Consider the following 25,220-nt stretch of genomic DNA (forward strand, 5'->3'; position numbering starts at 1 on the left):
GATTCAACAGCTTAATATAAAAAATAAAACTATGAATGACTGCGAGTAAATATAAGTGATTATTTATATAATCCTGTGGGAGGCAAGCTTTTTCTAATACAGTGATAAAACTTACAACTATTAAGAAAAAGCTGAACTAATTTGATGACATAGGCTTTAAATCCCTATATGGCAAAAAGCATCATAAACAAAATGGAAAGATAAAGGATAAACTGAAAAACATTTTCAACATACTTTACAGTTAAAGGATAAATGTTCTTATATCAAGATCTCTTTAAAAATATTAGAAATGAGGTAAACATCTCAATGTAAAATATGGACCAAAAATTAATGGGCAATTCACAAATAAAATATAAATGAGCAGTAGACCAACTTTATGAGTAAAAGAAATTGCAAAATAAGTTAGCAATAAAATGCTATTTTTTTTTTTGAGATGGAGTCTTGCTCTGTCACCCAGCCTGGAGTGCAGTGGTGCAATCTCGGCTCACTGCAACCCCCACCTCCTGGGTTCAAGGGATTCTCTTGCCTCAGCCTCCCGAGTAGCTGGGATTGCAGGCTCGCACCACCATGCCCAGCTAATTTTTGTATTTTTAGTAGAGACAGGGTTTCACCATGCTGGTCAGGCTGGTCTCAAACTCTTGCTCATGATCCGCCTGCCTTGGCCTCCCAAAGTGCTGGGATTACAGGCGTGAGCCACCGCGCCCCACCTGAAATGCTATTTTTCTTGGCTGTCAAATTAACTAATATTTAAAATATCTAGTGTTGAGCTGGGCACAGTGGCTCACGCCTGTAATCCCAGCACTTTGGGAGGCCGAGGTGGGAGGATCACTTGAGGTCAGGAGTTCGAGATCAGCCTGACCAACCTGGTGAAATCCCATCTCTACTAAAAATACAAAAATTAGCCAGGTGTGGTGGTGGGCGCCTGTAGTCCCAGCTACTCAGGAGGCTGGGGCAGGAGAATCACTTGAACCAGAGGCGGAGGTTACAGTGAGTGGAGATTGCACCACTGCACTCCAGCCTGGGCAACACAGTGAGAATTCGTCTCAAGTAATAATAATAATAAAAATAACATAAAATATCTAGTGTTGGAAAAAATGTACAGAAACAGGCACTCTCATACATAGCTTGTAGGTGTGTATGAAATTCAATTCCACTTCTAGAAAATGAAATAAAAAGATAAAAATAACCAAAGTGCACAGATTTTCTTAAAGAGAAGAACAAAATTTTACTTCTAGGAAATTATCATAAGGAAAAGAATAAAAAAAGTACAGAAAGATGTATGCAAGATTGTTCCTCTCAACATGGTTTATACTATCAAGTACTTGTAGACAAACTGAATGTGTAATAATGGGAGATTAGTTAAACAAGTCACAATACATCCATAATAGGGAATACCATGCAGTTATTAAAATCCTGTTATTAAAGAATATCTATTGCCATGGGGAGATATTGTTACATTGAAAAAGTAGGTTACAAAGCCAGATGTGTACTATGAGTCTATGTTTTAAATATACAACATATATATAAGTGTATGTGTATGTGTTCTTAGTGAAGAAAAACATCTGTAAGTCTGTGTACACCAATATGTTAATAGTTGTTTTAACTGGATAACAGGATTATGACTCATTTTAATCTTTTTGTGTTTTTTATATATTCCAGAGTTTCTATAATAAATACGCAATTCTCTTGTGATCAAGAAAATACCGAAAATGGTCAGACACAGTGGGTGGCTCACACCTGTAATCTCCACACTTTGGGAGGCTGAGGCAGGCGGACCACTTGAGGCCAGGAGTTCGAGACCAGCCTGGCCAACATGGTGAAACCCCGTCTCTACTAAAAAAATACGAAAAATTAGCCAGGCATGGTGGTGCACACCTGTAATCCCAGCTACTTGGGAGGCTGAGGCATGAGAATTGCTTGAACCTGGGAGGTGAAGGTTGCACTGAGCCAGGATGGCACCAATGCACTCCAGCCTGGGCAACACAGTGAGATTCTGTCTAAAAAAAAGAAAAAAAAAGAAAAAAAGAAAATAATGAAATTGATATATATTTTTTAAAAGTGAACTCAGGAGATCGAGACCATCCTGGCTAACACAGTGAAACCCCGTCTCTACTAAAAATACAAAAAATTAGCCGGGCGAGGTGGCAGGCGCCTGTAGTCCCAGCTACTTGGGAGGCTGAGGCAGGAGAATGGCGTGAACCCGGGAGGCAGAGCTTGCAGTGAGCAGAGATCGCGCCACTGCACTCCAGCCTGGGCGACAGCGAGACTCTGCCTCAAAAAAAAAAAAAAAAAAAAAAAAAGTGAACTCAAAAGTCAGTAGGTTTTATGCCTCTCGCTCTGGAAAGTGAGAAGAGAATAAATAGTAAGGTAGTAAAGGATATCATGTGACTCAGAGCCCTAGGATTATGGCATTCAGACTTAAGCCTCTAAATCTGATCCTGAGGGAACTGAGGGAATAAAACCAATGATCTCTGACCAGTTTGAAAACTAGATACACGGCCGGGTGCGGTGGCTCACACTTGTAATCCCAGCACTTTGGGAGGCCGAGGCGGGCGGATCACGAGGTCAGGAGATCGAGACCACAGTGAAACCCTGTCTCTACCAAAAATACAAAAAATTAGCCGGGCGTGGTGGCGGGCGCCTGTAGTCCCAGCTACTCGGAGAGGCTGAGGCAGGAGAATGGCGTGAACCCGGGAGGCGGAGCTTGCAGTGAGCCGAGACTGCGCCAACGCACTCCAGCCTGGGCGGCAGAGCAAGACTCCGTCTCAAAAAAAAAAAAAAAAAAAAGAAAGAAAACTAGATATAGCATCATTTAAAAGTTTGTATTAACAAATTTTCCAGGTTTAGTGAGATGTTCTGAATATGAAAGAAAGAAGCTAAGATTCTTTATAACCAGTGAAGAATTTTTAAAGGAAACTTGACTGTGTTCCATGTTGCACAGCATCACCAGTCTATTTACAGAGAATTTAAATGTTGCAAATTTCTTCAAATCTGCTGTTCCCCATCTCAGACATTGGTCTCTTCTTACCGGAATCTGTCTTTCAGGAGGAGGATTTTTTTCAGGAACCACTGTTTCAACGCAAGTGATCTTCTCAACATCTATTGAACCCTTCTTACTGCCTCTTCTCTGAGAAATAGAATGAAGAAGAAAACGGAGAAAGATTAAGAGGGATTAAGCAACCAGATGATTAGATTTTGTTATCTAATCATTCAACGTAGTGAGGTAGCACCCACAGTCTACATCAGGACCTGTCATGTGGGGGAAGAAAAAAAATCCTTCCAGATCTATAAATCTATGACTACCAAATGGAGGGCAAATACCATGGAAGAGTGAATGACTGTATGTACCTTCCTCATAGGAAGTAAGGAAGCAATTTCCAACTCTTCGATTTCATTCTCAACAATCATTTAATGAGTGCTCATCAATTCCAAGATTCCATGGTAATATTTTCCTTGTGGCTTCTTAGGACCTTTGACTTTCCGGCTTTAGCTAGTTATAGGCTAGGAAATATTTAGCTGACTTTGAAGGGACTTAGGTCCATTCTGCTCCCCTCCTCCTACCAACGAAAATTTACCTTTTCCCCAAGAAAGATCTAAGGCCAGGTCCTTGACAGCTTGAAACTCAGGTTTCATAGTCGAGAAACTTACCCCACGTTCAAAGTCATACTCATAGTAGGAGAGTTTGTGCACGGTCAAGAGAAACAGGCGCTTCTTGAAGTTTAGAGGTGATGTTTTCTTTTTCTGTTGGGATCGCTTCAGAAAGATGCTCTCCAGAATCACTGCGGCCATAGTTTCTTCTTTCTGGAGTTCACCTGTGTGCTGTTGATAATGAAAGTTCCTGAGGACCCAGGACATTAATCCTCATCTCTCTTGGTTCCCCCTCAGCCTAGCTACCTAGTTTCAAATGGAACAAAAATGTGCACAGCTCACAAAATAATTTCTTCCTACCACCCTCCTCCCACAGCCCCCAGCACTGTCAGGTTTCAGGTATAATGGATGCACACTGAATTGGAGGGTATTGGTTCGATGCTGTGAGCTCATATAAACTGAGTTCTTGTATAAGGCAATGGAATGCTCTAGATGTTAAATGGCATGCACCTGTGTGCTTGGTAAGGCGTAGAGGTAGCTTTACACTATTCACCTTTATATGATATGTGTAGAATCTGTGAAAAGCAAAAGTATCTGTGCAGCTGTTGATCTTGATATACCCAGAAGGGATAATGCAGGTGCCAGAACTCCACTGAGGCAGATATTGGACTTTCAGTTCCCAATTTCCTAGATGGTGAATATAATTTTTCAAACATTGTCCCACTGGGGTCTGTAACCAAGGGAACTAATAAGGATATGGAGGCTGCACCTGCAGTTCTGGACACACACTAACTGCTGCCCAACTGATTTTGCCCACACCCACTGACCTAGCTACAAAGGATAGAAGCTTTGTTCTAAAGTTGAAAACATAATTTTTTTTGGTGGGTTTTGGTGGGGGGTAGTTGTTGTTTTCTGACCTTTTCCCCATTTAGCTTAAATTGGTTCTTTTAGACAGCATCATGCAAAAGTGATGCAACTGTCTTACTGATATGGATGCTACTTCTGTTCATTTATGAAACGCAACTTATTTAGCCTCCCCAAACCTACAATACTCCAGAAGGATTCAATTTAGGTAACTGAAACACAGAAAGATAAATAAAGTTCCCAAAGTCACGATTGGCATTTTTATTCACACCAAGCAACACTTCATATCAGTTATTCACTTACAGTTTATGCACAATGTAATATTATTACTAATTCCAAACTTTCATTGGAAAGATAAAGTGAAAACAAATGCTATCATAAAAATAGAACACTAGGCCAGCGTGGTGGCTCACATCTGTAATCCCAGCACTCTGGGAGGCCGAGGCTGGCGGATCACCTGAGGTCAGCAGTTCAAGACCAGCCTGGCCAACATGGCAAAACCCCGTCTCTACTAAAAATTCAAAAAATAGCCGGGCGTAGTGGCGGGTGCCTGTAATCTCAGCTACTCGGGAGGCTGAGGCAGGAGAATCGCTTGAACCCGGGAGGGGGAGGTTGCAGTGAGCCAAGATTGTGCCATTATACTCTAGTCTGGGCAACAAGAGTAAAACTCCGTCTCAAAAAACAAAACCAAAAACAACAACAAAAAAACACTAAGTAAGTAATGAAAAAATCACCAGCCCTCCACTCATTTTATTAGAGGTAGGGATTTTTCCTCTGGCGGGGGGGTGGGGGTGGGAATTTGTCTATTTTTTAAGTAAACTCCTTATTCTTATGGTGGCACCGTGGAAGCAGAATGAATAAAGTCAGCAGTTTTTTTCTACTTTTTAAGCAGATTATTGCTCACACTAGGAAAGCAAGGGAGTGAATTTTATCAAAGCCTGAGGGCTATCCACACTGTTATTTTGCTCTTTCCTGTGGTGTAGGAGGTTCTATTCTCATGCTGGGGAGATGAAAATAGGTCAAAGGAACACCAGGGGTGTTCTCGACGATCGCTTTGCCACTTATCTACCATGTGTATGCCACTATCTTCTGGAGGTGGATTAATTCAATGTTTTGTAAATTAGATTTTGAGAAAAATTGGGCAAGAGAGCAAACCTTTTCCTCCACCCTGCCACACACCCTGACTCCCTGGTTTAAATAGTCTCTCACTGGAGTGACAAATTGATGAGTTTACAATCAGCCCTTCCCAACACTCAGTTTTAGCTCTAAACTCAAAGAGGTTCATTTTAACATTACAATTATGCATTTACTCAGGAGTAGTGGTAACCAAATAATACTACTCTATTCTCAGGAACTACCAACTCATTGAGATCCCTGTAATCATACCACAATTGTTCTTGTGGCAAATTATAATTAAGTACCTCTTCACAATCAAAGACTCAAATTACAGGATAAAAAATAAAACCCTAAATAAATTGAGTACTGTGACCAGTAAATGGGGTCAGAAGCATCCCAACAAACAACGTCTGGTGTACTTCTCTTAGCTGAATAAATTGCAGGCAGCATTTTATCTTTAGTTTTGTTGCAGGCTTTTGGTGGATACATTCCCTGCTTAGACCCACCATCTGTTTCATTCTTGGCCCCTGCTCTTACTTCCTATAAGACAAGTCCTTCTGGAAGCTGCCTCTACTCTTTTTCTGTTTTAGAACAAATCCAGTTTGTACAAGAGGAAGTCTTCCTCTCAAGTATCTGTGTTTGGGCAGGGTTTAGTGCTGCTCTGACTATGAGGAAGTAAGCAAGTCTCTCACTAGCCATCGCCCCTCTGAGCAAAAGGTGAAATGGCCTCCACCTCTAGATCATTGAGCTAGAGGTCTACCAGAATTGCCATGATTTGGTATCACCTTCTTTGACTGCTTTTCTCCTATTTCTTGTGATCCAGTGCAGACTCACACATCCTGAAAATGTGGTAGCTCTTCCTTAGGCGCCACTGGTCCATCACTCAATAATGTGAAAGGAAAGGGATCCATCTTTGAGTCCTCCAGAAGGCTGGTGTGTAACACACAGCTCTGAGTTAAAAAGTAGTTAGAGGGTAAAACTTCTGTGGATACTTATTGTGAAAGGCCCCATTTTTTTTTTTTTTTTCAGACGGAATCTTGCTTTGTTGCCCAGGCTGGAGCACAGTGGCACAATCTTGGCTCACTGCAACCTCCATCTCCTGGGTTCAAGCAATTCTCCTGCCTCAGCCTCCCAAGTAGCTGGGATTACAGGCATGTGCCACCACACCTGGCTAATTTTTGTATTTTTAGTAGAGGTGGGGTTTCCCCATGTTGGCCAGGCTGGTCTTGAACTCCTGACCTCAGGTGACCTACCTACCTTGGCCTCTCAAAGTGCTGGAATTACAGGTATGAGCCACCGTGCCTGCCCAGTAAAGGCTCCAATTTTTTTTTAAACAATTTCGGTAGCCTACAGAGTCGGTTTGACCACAAAATATGCACAATGATGGCTGACCCTGAGCTCCACTCTGGGTGAAGGGTGGAAATGGAAATGACTTGAATGTCTCAGGCATACACAAACACACACACACACACACACACACACACACACACACACACCACTGTTGTTTATAGAAAGAAAGAAATGGGGGAGGAGAAATAATAGACACAGAGCTCTTCATTTAAAATATGGGGTTCCAGTGTTACAATGTTCTCTTTATTAAATTACAAATGCAAAGATTTTTACATGGCCACCTTTTGCAGCCTCCCAGCTCCCTATGGAGCAGCAGAATTCAGAAAGACAAAGCTTATTAACAAGAGTTCAGCCATCATACAAACTGCACTATGCCAAGGAATTAATAGAAATAGCACTTGCAGAATCAGTAAACTAAACCATCTTGGGCTCTTATCTTCGCTCATAAGATAAAATACTATTAAGAATAATAAGGCCAGGAGCGGTGGCTCACACCCGTAATTCCAGCACTTTGGGAGGCTGAGGCTGGTGGATCACTTGAGGTCAGGAGTTAGAGACCAGCCTGGCCAACGTGGTGAAATCTCATCTCTATTAAAGATACAAAAAATTAGCCGGGCGTGGTGACAGGCGCCTGTAGTCCCAGCAACTCAGGAGGCTGAGGCAGGAGAATCGCTTGAACCCAGGAGGTGGAGGCTGCAGTGAGCCAAGATCATGACACTGCACTCCAGCCTGGAGTCTCAAAAAAAAAAAAGAAGAAGAAGAATACCAGAGCAAAATTCAGAAAACTACACAGCCAGCCTATGATTGGGAAGAGTCTATGAGATATGACTTAAAATAACCAGTCAACTGTACTTCAAATGACTACTTAGCCAAAATATCCAAGAAGTAGTGTTTTCTCTTGATTTCTCCTTGAAAGTACTACTCAATTGGCTAGGAAGATTCTGGCCATTCCCTATCTTTCCCTAGGGGGATGGAATGGAACTTCTGTTCCTTTCAGTGACTTCTACCTGTCAGACATTTTACAGGCATTATTTCATTTATTCCTCACCACAAACAGATGAGGAAACTGACACTCATAGAGGTTATGTGACTTGTCCAGCCTCATCCATCTATAGCTCTTGGCATATCATCCATAGCCCTTGCTCTTTTTGTGGTGTTTCATTGCCACTGGAGGGATTTTTGTTTGTTTATTTGTTTTTTGGTCTTTGATGAGGTTGATGCCATCTGCCTTGGGGCCCCTGTCATTCTCCATGGCTATCATCAAAGAGCAGTTGTGACAAACTCCTCTCCGTTTTCTAGGAATGTTCAGCAAGAGAGGAAATGGTGGTAAATATAGGAGATAAGAGAGTATTCAAGATCCTAAGCTCTTTCCTCTGCAATATTCCTCCAGGCTGGTAAGGATGATCTGTCCCTGTTAACTGTCAACTATACTTTTTTGCACTTGAGGACTCTTCTTAGCCTTGCCAGTTTTTCTTACATTTTCCCTCTTTAAATCATTCCCAAGGAGAGTCTGTCTAACTAGTGAATTTCTAGAGTCACTTGTTGTTTCCTTTCCTGGATGTTTCATTGTTGATGGAATGAAAGCACAGTGTTTAGGTGGAACATCCACCCTTCTCTGTCCCTAGGGTTCTTATTGCTTACTGTGAATATAAAACTTTGATCAAATATACCTTCTATTTTTTTGAGACAGGGTCTCACTCTGTCACCCAGGATGGAGTGCAGTGGCATCCTCCACCTCCCGGGCTCAAGCGATCCTCCTGCCTCAGCCTCTCAAGTAGCTGGGACTACAGGTGTGCACTACCACACCCAGCTAATTTTTAATTTTTTTGTAGAGACACGGGTCTCACTTTGTTGCCTAGGCTAGTCTCAAACTCCTGGATGCAAGTGATCTTCTTGCCTCAGCCTTCCAAAGTGTGGAGATTACAGGCGTGAGCTGCCACACCTGGCCTCAAATATGCTTTGTTTTATATTATGAAATATTTCAAATAGAAAGTACAGAGACTATAACATTACAATCTTGGACTCACCGCTTAGCTCTACAAAATCCTAACATTGTGCCATATTGCCTCACGTGTTAAGAACTGAAATACTATCTATATAATCAAGACCCCTTTATGTACTCCAAAATCTTAGTCTTCTCCCTCCTTAGAGATTACCAATATCTTGAATTTGGTGTTTATCATTCCTAGGTATGTTTTCATATTATTATTACAGATGTAAGTATCTATAAAAGATATATAGTATTGGTTTACATGTTTAAAATTTACATATGGCCAGGTGCGGTAGCTCACGCCTGTAATCCCAGCATTTTGGGAGGCTGAGGTGGGTGGATGGCACGGTCAGGAGTTAGAGAGCAGCCAGCCTGACCAACATGGTGAAACCCTGTCTCCACTAAAAACACAAAAACTAGCTGGGCCAACGCTACTCTCCCAGCTACTCAGGAGGCTGAGGCGGGAGAATCCCTTGAACCCGGGAGGCAGAGTTTGCAGTGAGCCGAGATCTTGCCATTGCACTCCAGCCTGGGCAACAAGAGTGAAACTCCGTCAAAAAAAAAAAAAAATTATGTATATATATGGTACACATTCTTCAGCAACTTGCTTTTTTCTCCTCAATATAATATGTTAGGATTTATCTGGGTAGTTCTATTTCATATGTTTTAATTCATTTTTATATGCATAAAATATTCTATATGATGATACATTCCAATTTATGTATTCTTTCTCCTGTTGATGGACATTTAGGTTGTTTGTTTTCAATGATAATCAATGCTGCTGTGAACATTATTTTGATTTTTTGATCTCAGAATGAATTCTCAGTTACTTAGACAAAGTGGCAAACCCAGGTCCAGCTTATCTTTTGGACTATGCACTTTGCATCATTCCTTCTTGCCTTTTCAGTCCTGTCTTCCTGATGTTTCACTATGAAATGTGGTAGAATTATCAACTATCTCTAGTGGGAGGTTAAATTTGGCCTACAGAAAATCTCTTCCCAGTCCCAAGAAGCATCCTTCACGTTCTAACTGAGATTTCAATTGAGAATTCCTTGGCCTTGGGACCAGAAGAGAAGTCTTCTTTAAAATATCATAACCGGCTGGGCGCGGTGGGTCACACCTGTAATCCCAGCACTTTGGGAGGCTGAGGCAGGTGGATCACGAGGTCAGGAGTTCGAGGCCAGCCTGACCAACATGGTGAAACTCCGTCTCTACTAAAAATACAAAAATTAGCCGGGCGTGGTGGCGTGCGCCTGTAATCCCAGTTACTCAGGAGGCTGAGGCAGGAGAATCGCTTGAACCCAGGAGGCAGAGGTTGCAGTGAGCTGAGATTGTGCCACTGCACTTCAGCCAGGGTGACAGAGTGAGACTCCGTCTGAAAAAAAAAAAAAAACATGAAAAAAGAAAAAAAATATCATAACCACAGCAACAAAGCAAGCTTTAATCTGGTTAAATTCCCAAGATGGTTTTGTTCGGGCCCCAGTGAAACCTAATTATTTTATGATAAGCTTCATGGTTAAGGCTACAGGGGACCAAATTTGTGATGAAGGCATCAAGCCAAACTCAATTTTCTGGCTGCATGCTGACCAGGGAAACTCTCCTGCTGTAGTCATTTACAGGAGGCCTTAGGGCTCTCTGGTTCTTCCACAGCAGTTCATGTTTTATTTATTTATTTATTTGTTTTTGAGACAGAGTCTTGCTCTGTCATCCAGGCTTCAGTACAGTAGCGCAATTTTGGCTCACTGCAGTCTCTACCTCCCAGTTTCAAGCAATTCTCATGCCTCAGCCTCCTGAGTAGCTGGGACTACAGCCGCACACCATGACGCCTGCCTCGGCCTCCCAAAATGCTGGGATTACAGGCCTGAGCCACCGCGCCTGGCCTTATGTTTTTAGCATTTTACATTTTTCTTCTGTGGTTTTGGAAACTTCTAGGTCTCTGTGATTCATCGTCTCTTTTTGTCTTGCACTAGCGACAATATATTCTGGCCAACTGATGATGGAAGAAGAGCCAGAGAGCCAATCTGCAAGTTTATAGTCAGTGCCAGATCAGATCGGTGGTAATACTTTCAATATTCTCCCTCTGCTCTGAGGGTGACTGCTGGGGTGTCTGTCTTTCACTCTGGGCTTGTGTGCCCCTTTGGCCTTCTTTTTCAACCTAGTTTTTGTTTTCCTTGGCTTAAACATTTTATTTATTTTTTCCATCAATATCAAAATAACACATGCAGCTAGGTGCAGTGGTGTGCACCTGTAGTCCCAGCTACTCAGGAGGTGATATTGGAGGATTGCTTGAGCCCAAGAGTTCAAGGTCAGCCTGAGAAACATAGGGAGACCCCCATCTCAAAATAAAACAAAATATAGTAAAATAAAACATGCTTATTGTAGAAAATATGTCAAGTACAGGGATATAAAAAAGAAAAAATCATTCATAAACTCATCCAGAGGCATCAATATTTCAGCATATTCCTTTTTTTTTCTGTGCGTGTTTCTTATAATATTTGAGATCATATTGCACATTCAGTTAATTTACCTATTTTTCGTAACATCTATGTATGTATGTATGTATGTATGTATCCATCCATCCATGCATTCAAGGTACCTTTTTCCAAAAAAAGATCTAATGTTCTTATTTAACATAATTCCTAATTATTTTCCCATGTTATTAGGATCTCTATACAAGCATCATTTCCAAAGTCAAAAAAGTGTGTGCATTTTGCATTTGGATACATACTGCCAAAATAGTTTCCAGAAACATTGTCCCAATTTCAGCTCCAAATAGTTTTAGAGAGCCCCCTTTCTCATTATCCTTATCTGTTTTCTGGTCCATTTCGAATCATTTTTAAAACTCTGGTTTTACCACAGACAAATCTGTTTGTTTTTTTTTTTCATTGAGTCAATGATCTTAAACTCCAGTATATTCCAACCTCCAACTTGTCTAAAACTTAACTTCTCTTGACTCTAGAATTTCCTTCTTCTAGGGTGAGCTAACAGACTACAGTTTGTTTTATGTTCAGGGAGGTAGGGCAGTGAGATGAGCTTCTCCTTGAGATTCAAATAACCAATATAATCCTAAAGACATCTTGTGAGAACTTTCTAAGAGCGGAGAGAAGAGCCTGGTATTAAAGCTTCTGGGTTTCCAATGCTCTCAGATCGCCCTTAGCCACTGCACATGAATCTCCATAGAAACTGAAAGTCACACGTGGCCCAATTGTTTCAGGGTCCTCAGAGTTCTCCCTCCTCCTTCCCCTCCCCAGATGGCTTCATGCATAACCAAGTAGCTCTGGAGTCAAATATGTCAAGGCCTCTTTTCTAGCTTCTTGTTGAGCACTGTGTCACCGAAAATTCTAGTTCTTCCTTATTTTCAGTAGTTAGCAATCAGATCTCAGCAATCAGATCATTGCGGGGGTAGAAGGGGGTATCTGATAACTCTTTGGAGAACACCCAAACTTTGGTTTTCGAAAGCTGTATCTTCCTTTTATACCTAAGTCACTTCCTGATATGGGTCTAGTCCACCGAAAGGAAACTCTATAGGAAATTTGCTTGAATGGAAATAGCAAATCATAGTGATAATTTAAAATTGCACCAATCCCCCATAACTGGATGGAAAGTTACATTAGTTCACACCATAAGGAGTTTACAAAGAATTCCAGGCTGGGTGCGGTGGCTCACGCCTGTAATCCTAGCACTTTGGGAGGCCCAGGCAGGCAGATCACCTGAGGTTGGGAGTTCGAGACCAGCCTGACCAACATGGAGAAACCCCGTCTCTACTAGAAATACAAAATTAGCTGGGCGTGGTGGCGCATGCCTGTAATCCCAGCTACTTGGGAGGCTGAGGCAGGAGAATTGCTTGAACCCGGGAGGCGGAGGTTGCAGTGAGCTGAGATCCCGAGATCATGCCATTGCACTCCAGCCTGGGCAGCAAGAGTGAAATTCCGTGTCAAAAAAAAAAAAAAGAATTCCAAACAAAACATCAATAGCCATATGCAATGGAAATTTGGATTTCAACACAAGCAAGCAGTTTAAATAGTTTGAATATAAAAGGAGTCAGAATAGACAGGACAAGCCCTAAGGGACACTGTTTGGGTACAATGCTTTAGGTTGCCATGAGTATTTGCATTTTGTGGCTTATCTGGAAAGTGACATTGTTTTATCAAATAACTGAGGCTCCAGAGAGGCTATAGCACTCTTGCTTCTGGGGCTTGGCATGCAAAATGAGGGAAGGAACAGAGCTAATACACAACTAGCAGCAAAGATGACAGCCTCTGAGCTGTGTAGACCGCCCCCCACCCCCCAACAGCCGTTGGGCTTTGCTGCTGCCCTGCCTCTAGACATGCATGGCATGAGATAAAGACTTTCAGCTTTGAGAGCTAGGTGGCCAAGAAATTGGAATTTCATTTGGAGTCTGGGCAACTTATCCGAGGATGTCTTGATTGGGGTTACCAATCACTTTTATTCTAAATGTCATATCATTTGCTCTAGGTAGGCCCTCTGGGGGACATTGGCAGGTCTGAGGCAGAGTAAAAGCTATAGCAAATACTGAGATCCAGCACTTACTATTGCCAGGCCCTGTTTTAAAAGCTTTACATGTATTTGCACATTTACTGCTCACAACCACCTTATGGGGAAGGTACTAGGCAGGCAGGGAGGAAGAAAGGGAAAGGGAAAGGAAAAGGAAAAAGAGCGGGGGAAGAAAGGAGCAAGAAAAAGTCAATACAATTCGGCAATTATTTATTAAGTGCTAACTGTATGTCAGAGTCTGGTAATCAACAGAACAGAGGAGGGTATAATGAAGAGGGGATACAGGTAGAGAAAGGAGGATGAGTGGGAAGAGGAGGAGGTTGGAGAGGAGGAAAGGAAAGGAGAAATAATGAAGACAAGAGAAAAGTAAGCCATGCACATGGAGGGCAATGGTAAGAGGAGAAACCTTTGCCACAACCTCAGGGGTTGGCCGCACTGTCTGGGCTGAGGCAGAGGCTGCTTTCTCCTGGCCCAGTCTTTTACCCATTGTTACCACGAGGATGGCCCAGCTTCCACACAGTCCTTTAACAAGCCAGCTCTGACCCTGGCGACATTTGGCCTGGTGCAGCTCAAGGCAGGTAGCCTACACCCTGGCCTAGCCAGGCCTTTCCCTAGCTCACAAAGGTCAACTTCATAACGTGGAGCGTGAGCTTTTACCATGTTCTCAGAGAATCTGCCTCTTAGTATTTCTTTTTCTAAGGGCTTCATTGACCCATGTATCCCTATTGAGTCTTCAAGCACTATTTGACAAAAGGGCTTGTTTTTATCTGACTGTTCCCTGCAATATTACTTTTCCACTAAGTTTGCCAGAGGTACCCCTTTCTAACATTTGCTACCTGTTTGGATGGTCACCTCATGTCATATTTTTCTCTTCCTGTTCCCCCCACCCACAGCCCTTGTCGGAAAGGACCCTTACGACCTCTCTAATCACCAGAAGGGACTGCCAGGGTCTTGTGCTGATGACACTCCCACCCTCCGTCAGCCTCCTCCACTAGCTGATAAATGGCACCAGCCATGCTGTCTCTCTGGTTTTTAGGGGTCCCAAGAAAGGTACATTGCTGCTGCTGCCCAGCCCCTGCCATACCCCAGACCCACCTCAGTCCTGACTTAATGCAGGTAGCTTCCCAGATGCATTGAGATGCCAGGACTTGGAAGGTGGGACTCGATCGCAGCAGACACTGGCCCTGGAGACATATTCTTACAGTCCAGAGAGGAAGGACAGTCTGAGCAAACCCCACCCTTTCACAGCCACTCAGTTCCCTTTTTTTGTTTCCTGACCTAAACCAATGTCTTTTTTTCTTCTCAGCAGCATGCTATCTGGTTCCCTGCTGCCGTCCCTATTCCACCCCCTCAACTGTCCCCGCCCTTCATTTGCTTGGGACCTCTGACACTACTATCTTGAGTCTATCTCTGAAAGAACCTTTCTCAACATGACTGGGGCCACTGAGACTCTAGATGGGGCTGGCCTGAGCAGACAGGTCATCAAGCTATCCTCTCAGAGGTAAAGGGACAACATACCTAAAGTACTATGAAGACAGTCAGCACAGGGAGAGGGGCTTACAGGAAAGAGGAGAAATGCTGGGGGCTGGCAGGCACAGAGCAAAGAGACTGGCCAGGAAGAGCTTTTTTTGAGTCTCCTGTCCTCCGGGGCAGAGGAGTCTCAGGGACACACAATTGAACTTGATAGTGAAGGGACCCCAAAGGACAAAATCAGACAGAGGTAGAGACAAGACTTCCCCCTGCTGAGTCATTTTCTAAGAAAGCATTTTTCCCCTACAGATAAAAATGTCGGAATATAAGCCCACAGAAATACTTGTGCCCTTCCCCATTTTCTGTGGATGTTGATTTTCTCCATTTAAGATTTGACCTCAGGGATTAGCTCTCAATGTCCACTTTTCTCTTGAGTCGTGTAAACCGGTAAAGCAGACTAGGTATGTCACTTGAAGCCTGGAGGTTTTCTCAGGGGCCCCCTACATTATGCTCCAACTGCAATGTTCCCTCCAGGGATTCTCCTAGGAAATGCAGCCAGTATTGAATGCAGACCATGATGGTGGAGCCCCCCTGCTGACTGATCTGCCTGCCCACCTTGACACCTCGGGCACTGCCATATTTCCTTGCCCCAAGGCACTGTATCCTAATGTAGAAACAGATCACAGGTCCCACTACAATTTCATCCGAACTTTTAAATCAACAGGACCTTATTTTTTTCCTTTATTTTGTCTAAAAAACAAATGAGCAAACAAAAAAATGGGATATATGTGCAGAAGGTGCAAGGTTGTTACATATGTGTGCCATGGTGATTTGCTGCACCTATTTACCCATCCTCTAAGATCCCTCCCCTCACCCCCAAGCCCCAACAGGCCCTGGGACCTTTTTTTTTTCTTTTTTTTTTTTGAGACAGGGTCTTCCTCTGAAGCCCAGGCTGGAGTGCAGTGGGGCCTTTTTTTTTTCTTTTTTTTTTGAGACAGGGTCTTCCTCTGAAGCCCAGGCTGGAGTGCAGTGGCATGATCATGGCTCACTGCAGCCTCCACCTCCTGGGCTCAAGCGATCCTCTCACCTCAGTCTCCCTAGTACCTGGGACTATAGGCACACATCACTGTGCTGGGCTAATTTTTGTATTTTTTGTAGAGATGGGGTTTCACTATGTTGCCCAGGCTGGTCTCAAACTTCTGGGCTCAAGCAATCCTCCTGCCTTGGCCTCCCAAAATGCAGGGATTACAGGGGTGAGCCACCTCTCCCAGCCATCAACAGGACTTTAAATAAAAACATTTAAAGCATTTGTAGACTGATGATAGAGTGGTTGATACTCACATTTGCACAAGATAGATGGATAGCATGTGTTGTATGATTGCCTTACTTTATTGACAACTTCTATCCTTTTGCTAGTCACCCCCAATAGCTGTTCCACTCACCTGCCTGTGGGTTGGCCACAGGCATTCATCTTCCCTCCTCTTTTCTTCAGTTTTTTTTTTTTTTTTTTTTTTGAGACGGAGTCTCGCCCTGTGCAGTGGCATGATCTCGGCTCACTGCAACCCTCCACCTCCCGGGTTCACGCCATTATCCTGCCTCAGTCTCCTGAGTAGCTGGGACTACAGGCGCCTGCCACCATGCCCGGCTAATTTTTGTATTTTTAGTAGAGACGGGGTTTCACCATGTTAGCCAGGATGGTCTCGATCTCCTGACCTCGTGATCCACCCGCCTCGGCCTCCCAAAGTGCTGGGATTACAGGCGTGAGCCACCATGCCCAGCCTCTTTTCTTCAGTCTTATGCCACTTGTTGTCACATGCCCTGTCCTTTCTCAAGGTCCATCTTGGGGTGGGGACTGGGAGGTGATAGGCATCTAATGGGAGAGCTAAACAAGAGAAAGAGAGAGGAGCACAAGGGAAAAGAGCAAGTAGACGTAGGCTCTTCTTCACCCTCTGCCCACGACCACTCCCCTAGCACACTCATCCATACTGACAGAAAGACTGTACTCAGATAGTGCAAATGAACAGCTGAGTGTCACCTGAACAGATTCCCAATGCAACATAAGGTTCTATTCTTGGCGCTATCCTGTTCAGCATTTTTATTGATGATCTTTGAGGAAAATACAAAAAGTAGCCCGGTTAGTCTAGGAATGGTGCAAGGCTCTGTGTGCTAGACTGGATGATAGAAGAGGGCAATTAGTTCCCAAAAAGATCTTGATTACCTGGTGTGAGAAGCCAAATTCTACAAAGTGTATTTTACCGGGGCTAAAGGTGATGTCTCATAATTGGGCCCCAAATTTGAACTTCAAATGACTCCATGAGAAAGTGGAGTAGCAGTAGCATTTGTGAAAATGGTTCAGGGGTTTTTGCTGATAGTAATCAAAAGGCATGTCATCAGTTAACATGGCTTCCAGAAAAGCCAAGGTGACATTGAGGCTTCCTTACAGAAGTGAAATATCTAGACAGAGGAAGGTAACATGCCACTTACCCTGCAAAGCCAGACCATACCTAGAGTCCTGCATTCAGTTCTGAGTGCCTCGTCTTAGGGGAAATTAATGAGCAGGAGCATGTCCAAAACAGAGAACAGCTCAAGCGATCCTCCCACCTCAGTGTCAGCATTGGTGTACAAACTTTCACTTATAGGATGTATAAGCTCTGGGGATCTAATGTGCAATATAGTGACCATAGTTAATAATACTGTATTATTGAAATTTGATAAGAGAGCAGATTTTAAGTGTCCTCACCACCCCCATGGTAACTATGGATGGTGATGGATGATAGATGTGTTAATCAATTTGACTGTGGTAATCATTACACAGTGTATACACATATCAAATCATCATGTTGTACACCTTGAATATAATTAATTTTTGTCAATTAAATATTTTTAAGTAAACAAAAACAAGCAAAACCCCCACAAAGCCACGCAACACGAGGTATGATAGAAAGAATTAAGGTTGATTAAATGAAGAGGGGCCACGTTCACGGTCTTCCTATTTCCATGTTACTAACATAAACCCCTAAAGGCCAGTGAGATTGCTTAAGAGTCTGGAAAGAAAAAGAAAATGCTGGAAGTTTGGCAAAGAAATTTTCAGGAAATGTAGCAGGTAGTGGTAATATATTTATTACCAGAGACCACCCAACAAAAAAGGGGGTGATCAGAGTGTCAGCTCAGGTCCCACGCGTGTTCCTGGAGGGCTGTGCAAGCAAGATACCCCAGACTCTCATGGTTCTTCAGCCCCTATTCCACTGCCACCTCCTCCTGTGTCTCAGCCCAATTCTGTCTCCTCACCATCCTCTACACTGCAGATGCCCCTGCTTCCTTTGTATGATGTAGTGGTTAAGTGCAAGGCTATAGTGTTAGACTACCTAGGATCAAATTCCAGCTCCACAAAAAAATAACCTGTGTGACTTCAGGTAAGTAAACTTAACATCTCTTGTGCCTCAGTTTCCTCACCTGTTAAATACTAATACTGGTACATACCTCCTGGGGTTGCTGTCAGGATTAAAAGGGGTAGTATGTAAGGTGGTTAGGAGAATGCCTGGCATATAGTAAGTGCGCCATAATTTTTTTAGCTATTATAATTACCAGGCTACAACAGCAATATTTTATAATGTTAAAGGAACACAGGCTCTAGAGTCAGTCTACCTGGGTTTGTATCCTGGATTCACTAAATACCGTTGACATTGGGAAAATGGTTTAACATCCTACGGCCTCAATTTCTTAATCTGTAAAATGGGACTAATAGTACCACTTGTCTCCTAGAATTACTGTGAGAATTGTATGACACAATCTATTTAAAATGTTTAGCACCCTGAAGTCTTTCTATGCTGGACTGTCTTGAAACCTAGTATATGCCTTCTGCCAGGTTTGCAAGGAAGGGAAGAGCCGCTAGGTACTTTCTATTTCTAGGCTTGATGATTGCTATTACGGGAGCCGAACAATTTCATTGTCACTTTTCAGAACCCAGAGCAGCTGACTTACTCCCTCAGCAGAAGGGTGCTGCTTTAATGCCAATCATTGTTCCTTTTCTTCAAAGTACTTAGTTCATAATTGTACATTTATAAGCCTATTAGATTACTGTACCCCTCCTCCGGAACAGTGCCTGACACATAATGGGCATCCGATAACCATTTGTTGAATGGACTAACTGGCCATGTGATAGATGAACTGGAGCAATTGGCTCCCTCCAGGTCTTCATTGAATCAGCAGTCTGCTGCGAAAGGTGTTCCCAGTGACCTTGAGGTGGAACAGGAATGGAACGCGGAGGTGGAGGACCCCTTCATTCGACCCTAGTCCTGGCTTCCCTCGGGGACGGGGAGGCCAGAGGATCTGGGAAAAACACTGCTCCCTTCACTGAACGCCACTACATAGCAGCGTCCACCAAAAGAGATAAAGTGACGAAACGTTGCATAGCTGCGGGGCGAGAGGAAGTCGGAGTGAGTGGACCACCCTTTCGGCGGAGTCCTTCCGTAAGCTCCCGACCGCGGCTCCGAACTGAGTCCTCTCAGCCGCCCGAGGGCGCTGCGCTGAGCCTTACACTCTATGATTGCTCCTACCGACTCCCATGAGGAAGTGCGATCCGGAACCTCCTATATACTTCCGTTTGCGGCGCAGTTTCTTTCTTTCCGTGCCGATAACGCTCACGCAAGCATGGTAGGACTTGCTGGTGGGGGCCGAGTAACATCCAGCTTAATCTTTCCCTCCTTCGTCGCCCGTGCTGTGCCGGGATGGGTCCAGGCTCCTGTGTGGGCTCGATATACCAGAGCAACCCAATCTTGCCGGGATCAACCCTAAAGGGACCGGGCTACGGGGCCAGGAATTGAAGTGATGGGTTCAAAGAGGTAGAGTTAGCCGGGGGTAGAGTTAATAAGGTCTCTTCCCTCTTTGGGGCTCGACGGAGGGAGGAAGCTCTGCTTGAAGCACATGGGGCTGGCCCACCCTGTAGTCAGAGGTAGCATGTAATGAGGAGTCCTCGTGGAGTGCCTCAGCTTTAGATGGGTAAGGTAGGGCGTTGTGCCATTGTGGTCAAATAACATTGCAGGTTCTGAACTGTTTCTTTGCTAGGTTAACGTCCCTAAAACCCGCCGGACTTTCTGTAAGAAGTGTGGCAAGCACCAACCCCATAAAGTGACACAGTACAAGAAGGGCAAGGATTCTCTGTATGCCCAGGGTAAGATGGATTCCGCATAATTTGGTGTTAATGTGACATTTGTGTTGTACAGTAACGTACAAGTCCAGGTCTCTTTCCCTCCACACCTGGCTTGAGCGTTAATATTTCTGCTGCGAAATTAAGATAAAACCTGTAAGACTTAATTGCTGATCTTCAGTATTTTATAACAAATACCAATTCGTTTTCCCAGGAAAGCGGCGTTATGACAGGAAGCAGAGTGGCTATGGTGGGCAAACTAAGCCAATTTTCCGGAAAAAGGTGAGTGGTAATTACTATTTGACGTTTCCCACTTAATTGCGGTAAGGATGTGCACTTGTCTCTAGTCCACACACTTCATGATATAGGTATAGCGTTAGTTTAGCGAGGTTTTCACAGTTGACTGCACTGATACATCTAGTAGGTGATGGAGCTGGGAATGCAACTCAGGTCTGACTAGTTCATAATACCGCACTATTTCAGTGTTTACGATTTTTTATCCTTTCCCTTCTGAAGAGGCAAAAAATCCAGGAATGTGCCCTGCTTTCCTAAGAACTGAAGTGTGAGTACACTGGTAAATCCTTTCATTTGCCTTGTTCCTTATCTGTCATCATGTCTGAATCCTCGACTGTTGGTTGCACTGAGAATTGTTCTGTTGTTTCTCATCACAGAAACCTGCAGTCAGCTACCTGTTCTCGTGAAGTCGTAAAACTCTTACAGAATAGCCATTTAGGCCTGTCTGCTAGCCTCCTGAATTCTGTATTCTCAGGCTGAGCGAGTTTCTGTTTACTCTCAAACCTTAGGTGATTTGGCTAACTCTTAAAGTAATTAGCACGATGATTGGAACGGAGCATTCCCTCCAACACAGCATTTCTTTTGGCACTTTGCTTCTCGTGCAGTTTAGCTCCAGAACATATTAAGGAATGACTTTAGTGCTCATTTGGATGCAGTAAGTGGTTTGATCTCAGGGTGGTAAAAAGAATGCTTTTTTTGTACCTTTTCACATTCGGATAACTTGTTTAGAAGACAGAGGTTCTAACTAGGTTTTGGCCTATTAAGAACTGCAAACTAGCAGCAGCAGCAGAACTCTGGCTAAAGGGGCAAGCTTATTAAGAAATTGAGTATTTAAAAATTGAGCTACCATATGATCCAACAATCCCATTGCTGGGTATATACCCAGAAGAAAATCGGTGTATCAAAGAGGTATCTGCACTCCTATGTTTGTTGCAGCACTGTTTATAATAGCTAAGATTTAGAAGCAACCTTAGTGTCCATCAGGGGATGAATGGATAAAGAAAATCTACCTATACGCAGCCAGGCACGGTGGCTCGTGCCTAGCACTTTGGGAGGCCAAGGCAGGTGGATCACCTGAGGTCAGGAGTTCGAGACCAGCCTGGCCAAGATAGTGAAACCCCCGCCTCTAGTAAAAATACAAAGATTAGCCAGGCGTGTGGTGTGGGCCTGTAATCTCAGCTACCCGGGAGGCTGAGGCAGGAGAATCGCTGGAACCTGGGAGGCAGAGGCTGCAGTGAGCCGAGATCATGCCACTGCACTCCAGCCTGGGCGACAGAGCAAGACTCCGTCTCAAAAAAAAAAAAAAAAAAAGGAAAAAAGAAAATGCGCCTATACGCAATGGTGCTATTCAGCCATAAAAAGAATGATATCCAGTCATTTACAACATGGGTGGAACTGGAGATCATCATGTTAAGTGAAATAGGTACACAAAGACAAACATCACATGTTCTTGTTTGTGGGATCTAAAAATCAAAACAAGTGGACTTGTTATATAGAGAGTAGAAGGATGGTTACCAGAAGCTGAGAAGGGTAGTGGGGGGAGGTGGGGATGGTTAATGGGTACAAAAAAAAAAAGAATGAATTAGACCAACTATTTGATAGCATGACAGGGTGACTAGAGTCAATAACTTAGTTGCATATTTTAAAATAGAGTGTAATTGGATTGTTTGTACCTCAAAGAAAAAATGCAATAAAACTTTACAGTGGAGAAACCTAACAGGCACTACCTCAGCCAGGTAATCAAGGTTAACATCAACAGTCATGAGTCATGTTGATATATACCCTTGATAACGTGTGATGAAAATGACACTTAAACCTAAAAATCCATAACCCTATCTAATCATGAGAAAAATAACAAATCCCAAGAGAGGCATTTTACAAAATACTTGACCAGTAGTGCTGAAATTGTCAACGTCATTAAAAAAGTCTGAGAAATTGCCACAGCCAAAGGAGTCTAAAGACATGATGACTAAATGTTAGATGGTGTCCTGGGTGGGGTCCTAGAACAGAAAAAGGATATTAGGAAAACAAAGAAATAAAAAAGTATGGGCTTGAGTCAATAAGGCATCAGTGTTGGTTTGTTAATGAGTCATACTAATGTAAGATGAGAAACTGGTTGTAAGGTTTATGAGAACTCAGTAGCATGTTTGCAATTTTTTGGTAAATATGAAACTTGTAAACAATAGTTCCGTTTAGGTAAAAAGGAGCAATCAAAGCAGTGCGTGGTGGCTCGCGCCTGTAATCCCAGCACTTTGGGAGGCCAAGGTGGGTGTATCACCTGAGGTCAGGAGATCAAGACCAGCCTGTCCAATGTGATGAAACCCCCGTCTCTAGTAAAAATAAGAAAAAACTAGCTGGGCGTGGTGGTGGGCGCCTGTTATCCCAGCTACTCAGGAGGCTGAAGCAGGAGAATTGCTTGATTGCTTGAACCCAGGAGAAGGAGCTGAGATCACGTCATTGCACTATAGCCTGGGCAATAAGAGCAAAACTCCGTCTCAAAAAAAAAAAGAACAATCAAAAAAGTTGAGGATTAGTGGGGAGTGTAGTTTGAGTTAAGTAATTCAGTTGAATGCACATAAATTCTAGACATAATTGTAGGTAGTCTTAGAATTTATTGATCTTTTATAGAGATGGGGTTCTCACTATGTTGCCCAGGCTGATCTCAAACTCCTGGGCTCAAGTGATCCTGCCTCAGCCTCACAAACTGTTGGGATTAAAGAACTATGCAGAGCTGCTGAATGGCCACAAGTTCAGGGTGGCAAGACGAGTTGCCCATTTGATAGGAAGCTCTAGGATGTTTGATCTGAATGGGGTTTGGATTCAAACTTGATGACAACTGGATGACATGCCATCTTTGCTATTACATTTATATATACGTATATATAAATGTATTTTTTTTTTTTTTTTTTTTTTGAGATGGAGTCTCGCTCCGTCACCCCGGCTGGAGTGCAGTGGCGTGATCTCTGCTCACTGCAACCTCCGCCCACCTCCCGGGTTCAAGTGATTCTTCTGCCTCAGCCTCTTGAGTAGCTGGGATTATAGACAGGCGCCACCACACCTGGCTGATTTTTTTGTATTTTTAGTAGAGATGGGTCTCACCATGTTGGTCAGGCTGGTCTCGAACTCCTGACCTCATGATCTGCCTGCCTTGGCCTCCCAAAGTGCTGGGATTACAGGCATGAGCCACTGTGCCCAGCCTTCTCTTTATTTTTTTTAGTCCGCAAGTTCTACACATTTTCTCTTAAATTCACTGATTTTTAGATTATTTTCTCCCTATGGCTTAAGAGTATACTGAGTACTATTTAAAGCAAAGCATTGCAAATGAATAGTTGCCCCACTATTCATTTGCAATGCTTTGCTTTAAATAGTACTTAAAGTAGTCATTTTTGAAGAAAGTGATCTTCTGTAGTTATTTATTAAGGCTTTAATTTTTTTCAGGCTAAAACTACAAAGAAGATTGTCCTAAGGCTTGAGTGCGTTGAGCCCAACTGCAGATCTAAGAGAATGCTGGCTATTAAAAGATGCAAGCATTTTGAACTGGGAGGAGATAAGAAGAGAAAGGTATATAATTACGGGTGGAAGGTGCAATCTTTTTCATAGCTTTATTTGAAAAGGTGAACATTTATTCATTGTGGCATAGAGCTCAGGGGTAATCATCTAAAAATACTAGATCTATAGCTAAAGGTATGTGAAGTCTTGCTACAAGGAGGAAAGGAAGAATGAGGCAGCTTAACAGCATGGTGAGCATTTTAGGAACAGATAATGTTCTTAATGGGGCAGTAGTTCATGGCAAAATACAAAACAACTTTTTTCTGTTCTGTTACAGGGCCAAGTGATCCAGTTCTAAGTGTCATCTTTTATTATGAAGACAATAAAATCTTGAGTTTATGTTCACTTCATTTGTTTGCCGTTTATCTTTTGGGAGGGAATAAGCTAGAGCCATCAATACAATTCCACCTGTGGGGAAATTTATGCCTCTTACTGGTGCTACTTGTTTTGGATTGAAGCTGACTGGTTGAGTTCACATCATACGTTACAATTTTCTAATTTGGCACTTCAGTCACTAGGGGCCTTATGAGATGCAGTTTGCCGTTACGCAATGGTTATTGGTTATCATGTGAGTAGACACATTTCAGGCTAATAGGGAGAAGTCAGTAACACATTCATAGTGAATATGAGATGTTTTTGCTAAGAGTTAAGTGTCAGATCTTTGTTATAACAGTTAATTTAATAAAGAATTTTGGCATTGTTCTCCAGACACAGTACACTGTAACATATATAACATTGTCTATGGACTTGGTCTTACACTCTTAAAAACATTTTGACATGCCCCCTCACATTTTAAAGTAGATATATTTATCATACCAAAATAACTACAAAGAATAGGTTTTCTGGTGTATGAAACCCCCCAGTGGAGTTTTTTTTTTTTTTTTTTTTTTTTTTTGAGACAGGGTCTCCCTCTCGTAAGTGCCAGTGGTATGGATCATAGCTTGCTACAGCTTTGAGCTTGCAGGCTCAAGTGGTTCACCTGCCTCAGCCTCCTGAGTAGCTGGGACTATAGGTGCCTGTTAGCACACCTGGCTAATTTTAGTTTTTGTGTTGGGGGTTTCTCTTTGTTACTCAGCTGGTCTGGAACTCCTGGCCTTCAGTGAAACTCCCATCTCAGCATCCCAAGATGTTGAGATTACAGGTGTGAGCCACCAGGTCTGGCCAAACTCCCCGGTGGAAGAATCTTGAGACAAAATACCCATTCTTTAAAATGCCTCCTAATAGTTCCAAATTATACATTTTTTTTTTCTGTTTTTGAGATGGAGTGTTGCTCTTGTTACCTAGGCTGGAGTGCAATTGGTGCAACCTCAGCCTCCCAGGTTCAAGTGATTGTCCTGC

General features: G+C 43.1%; 2 protein-coding genes across 3 annotated transcripts in view; one reads left to right on the forward strand and one right to left on the reverse strand.

Moving 5' to 3' along the window:
• BTK (Bruton tyrosine kinase) overlaps positions 1-14,681 on the reverse strand; it is a 37,359-nt gene extending 22,678 nt beyond the window's left edge. Inside the window, exons 1-4 of one of the 2 annotated variants that reach the window (XM_012498938.2) lie at positions 14,519-14,681; positions 6,354-6,518; positions 3,649-3,819; positions 3,029-3,127 (exon numbers count right to left, since the gene is read on the reverse strand). In XM_012498938.2, the coding sequence (XP_012354392.1) occupies positions 3,029-3,127; positions 3,649-3,789 (240 nt within the window). In that variant the 5' untranslated portion in view covers positions 3,790-3,819; positions 6,354-6,518; positions 14,519-14,681. Of the gene's footprint in view, positions 1-3,028; positions 3,128-3,648; positions 3,820-6,353; positions 6,519-14,518 lie in introns of those variants that run through there. The other variant, XM_030807523.1, reaches the window with a different exon arrangement.
• Positions 14,682-19,389: 4,708 nt separating this feature from the next.
• Positions 19,390-24,231, forward strand: LOC100595785 (60S ribosomal protein L36a). Its single transcript, XM_003276459.3, has 5 exons — positions 19,390-19,546; positions 19,958-20,063; positions 20,254-20,321; positions 23,772-23,894; positions 24,160-24,231. The coding sequence occupies exons 1-5, from the start codon at positions 19,436-19,438 to the stop codon at positions 24,178-24,180; spliced, it is 429 nt and encodes a 142-aa protein (XP_003276507.1). The 5' UTR covers positions 19,390-19,435; the 3' UTR covers positions 24,181-24,231.
• The last annotated feature ends 989 nt before the right edge of the window (positions 24,232-25,220 follow it).

Source organism: Nomascus leucogenys, chromosome X (assembly GCF_006542625.1).
Source record: "Nomascus leucogenys isolate Asia chromosome X, Asia_NLE_v1, whole genome shotgun sequence".
Taxonomy (NCBI): domain Eukaryota; kingdom Metazoa; phylum Chordata; class Mammalia; order Primates; family Hylobatidae; genus Nomascus; species Nomascus leucogenys.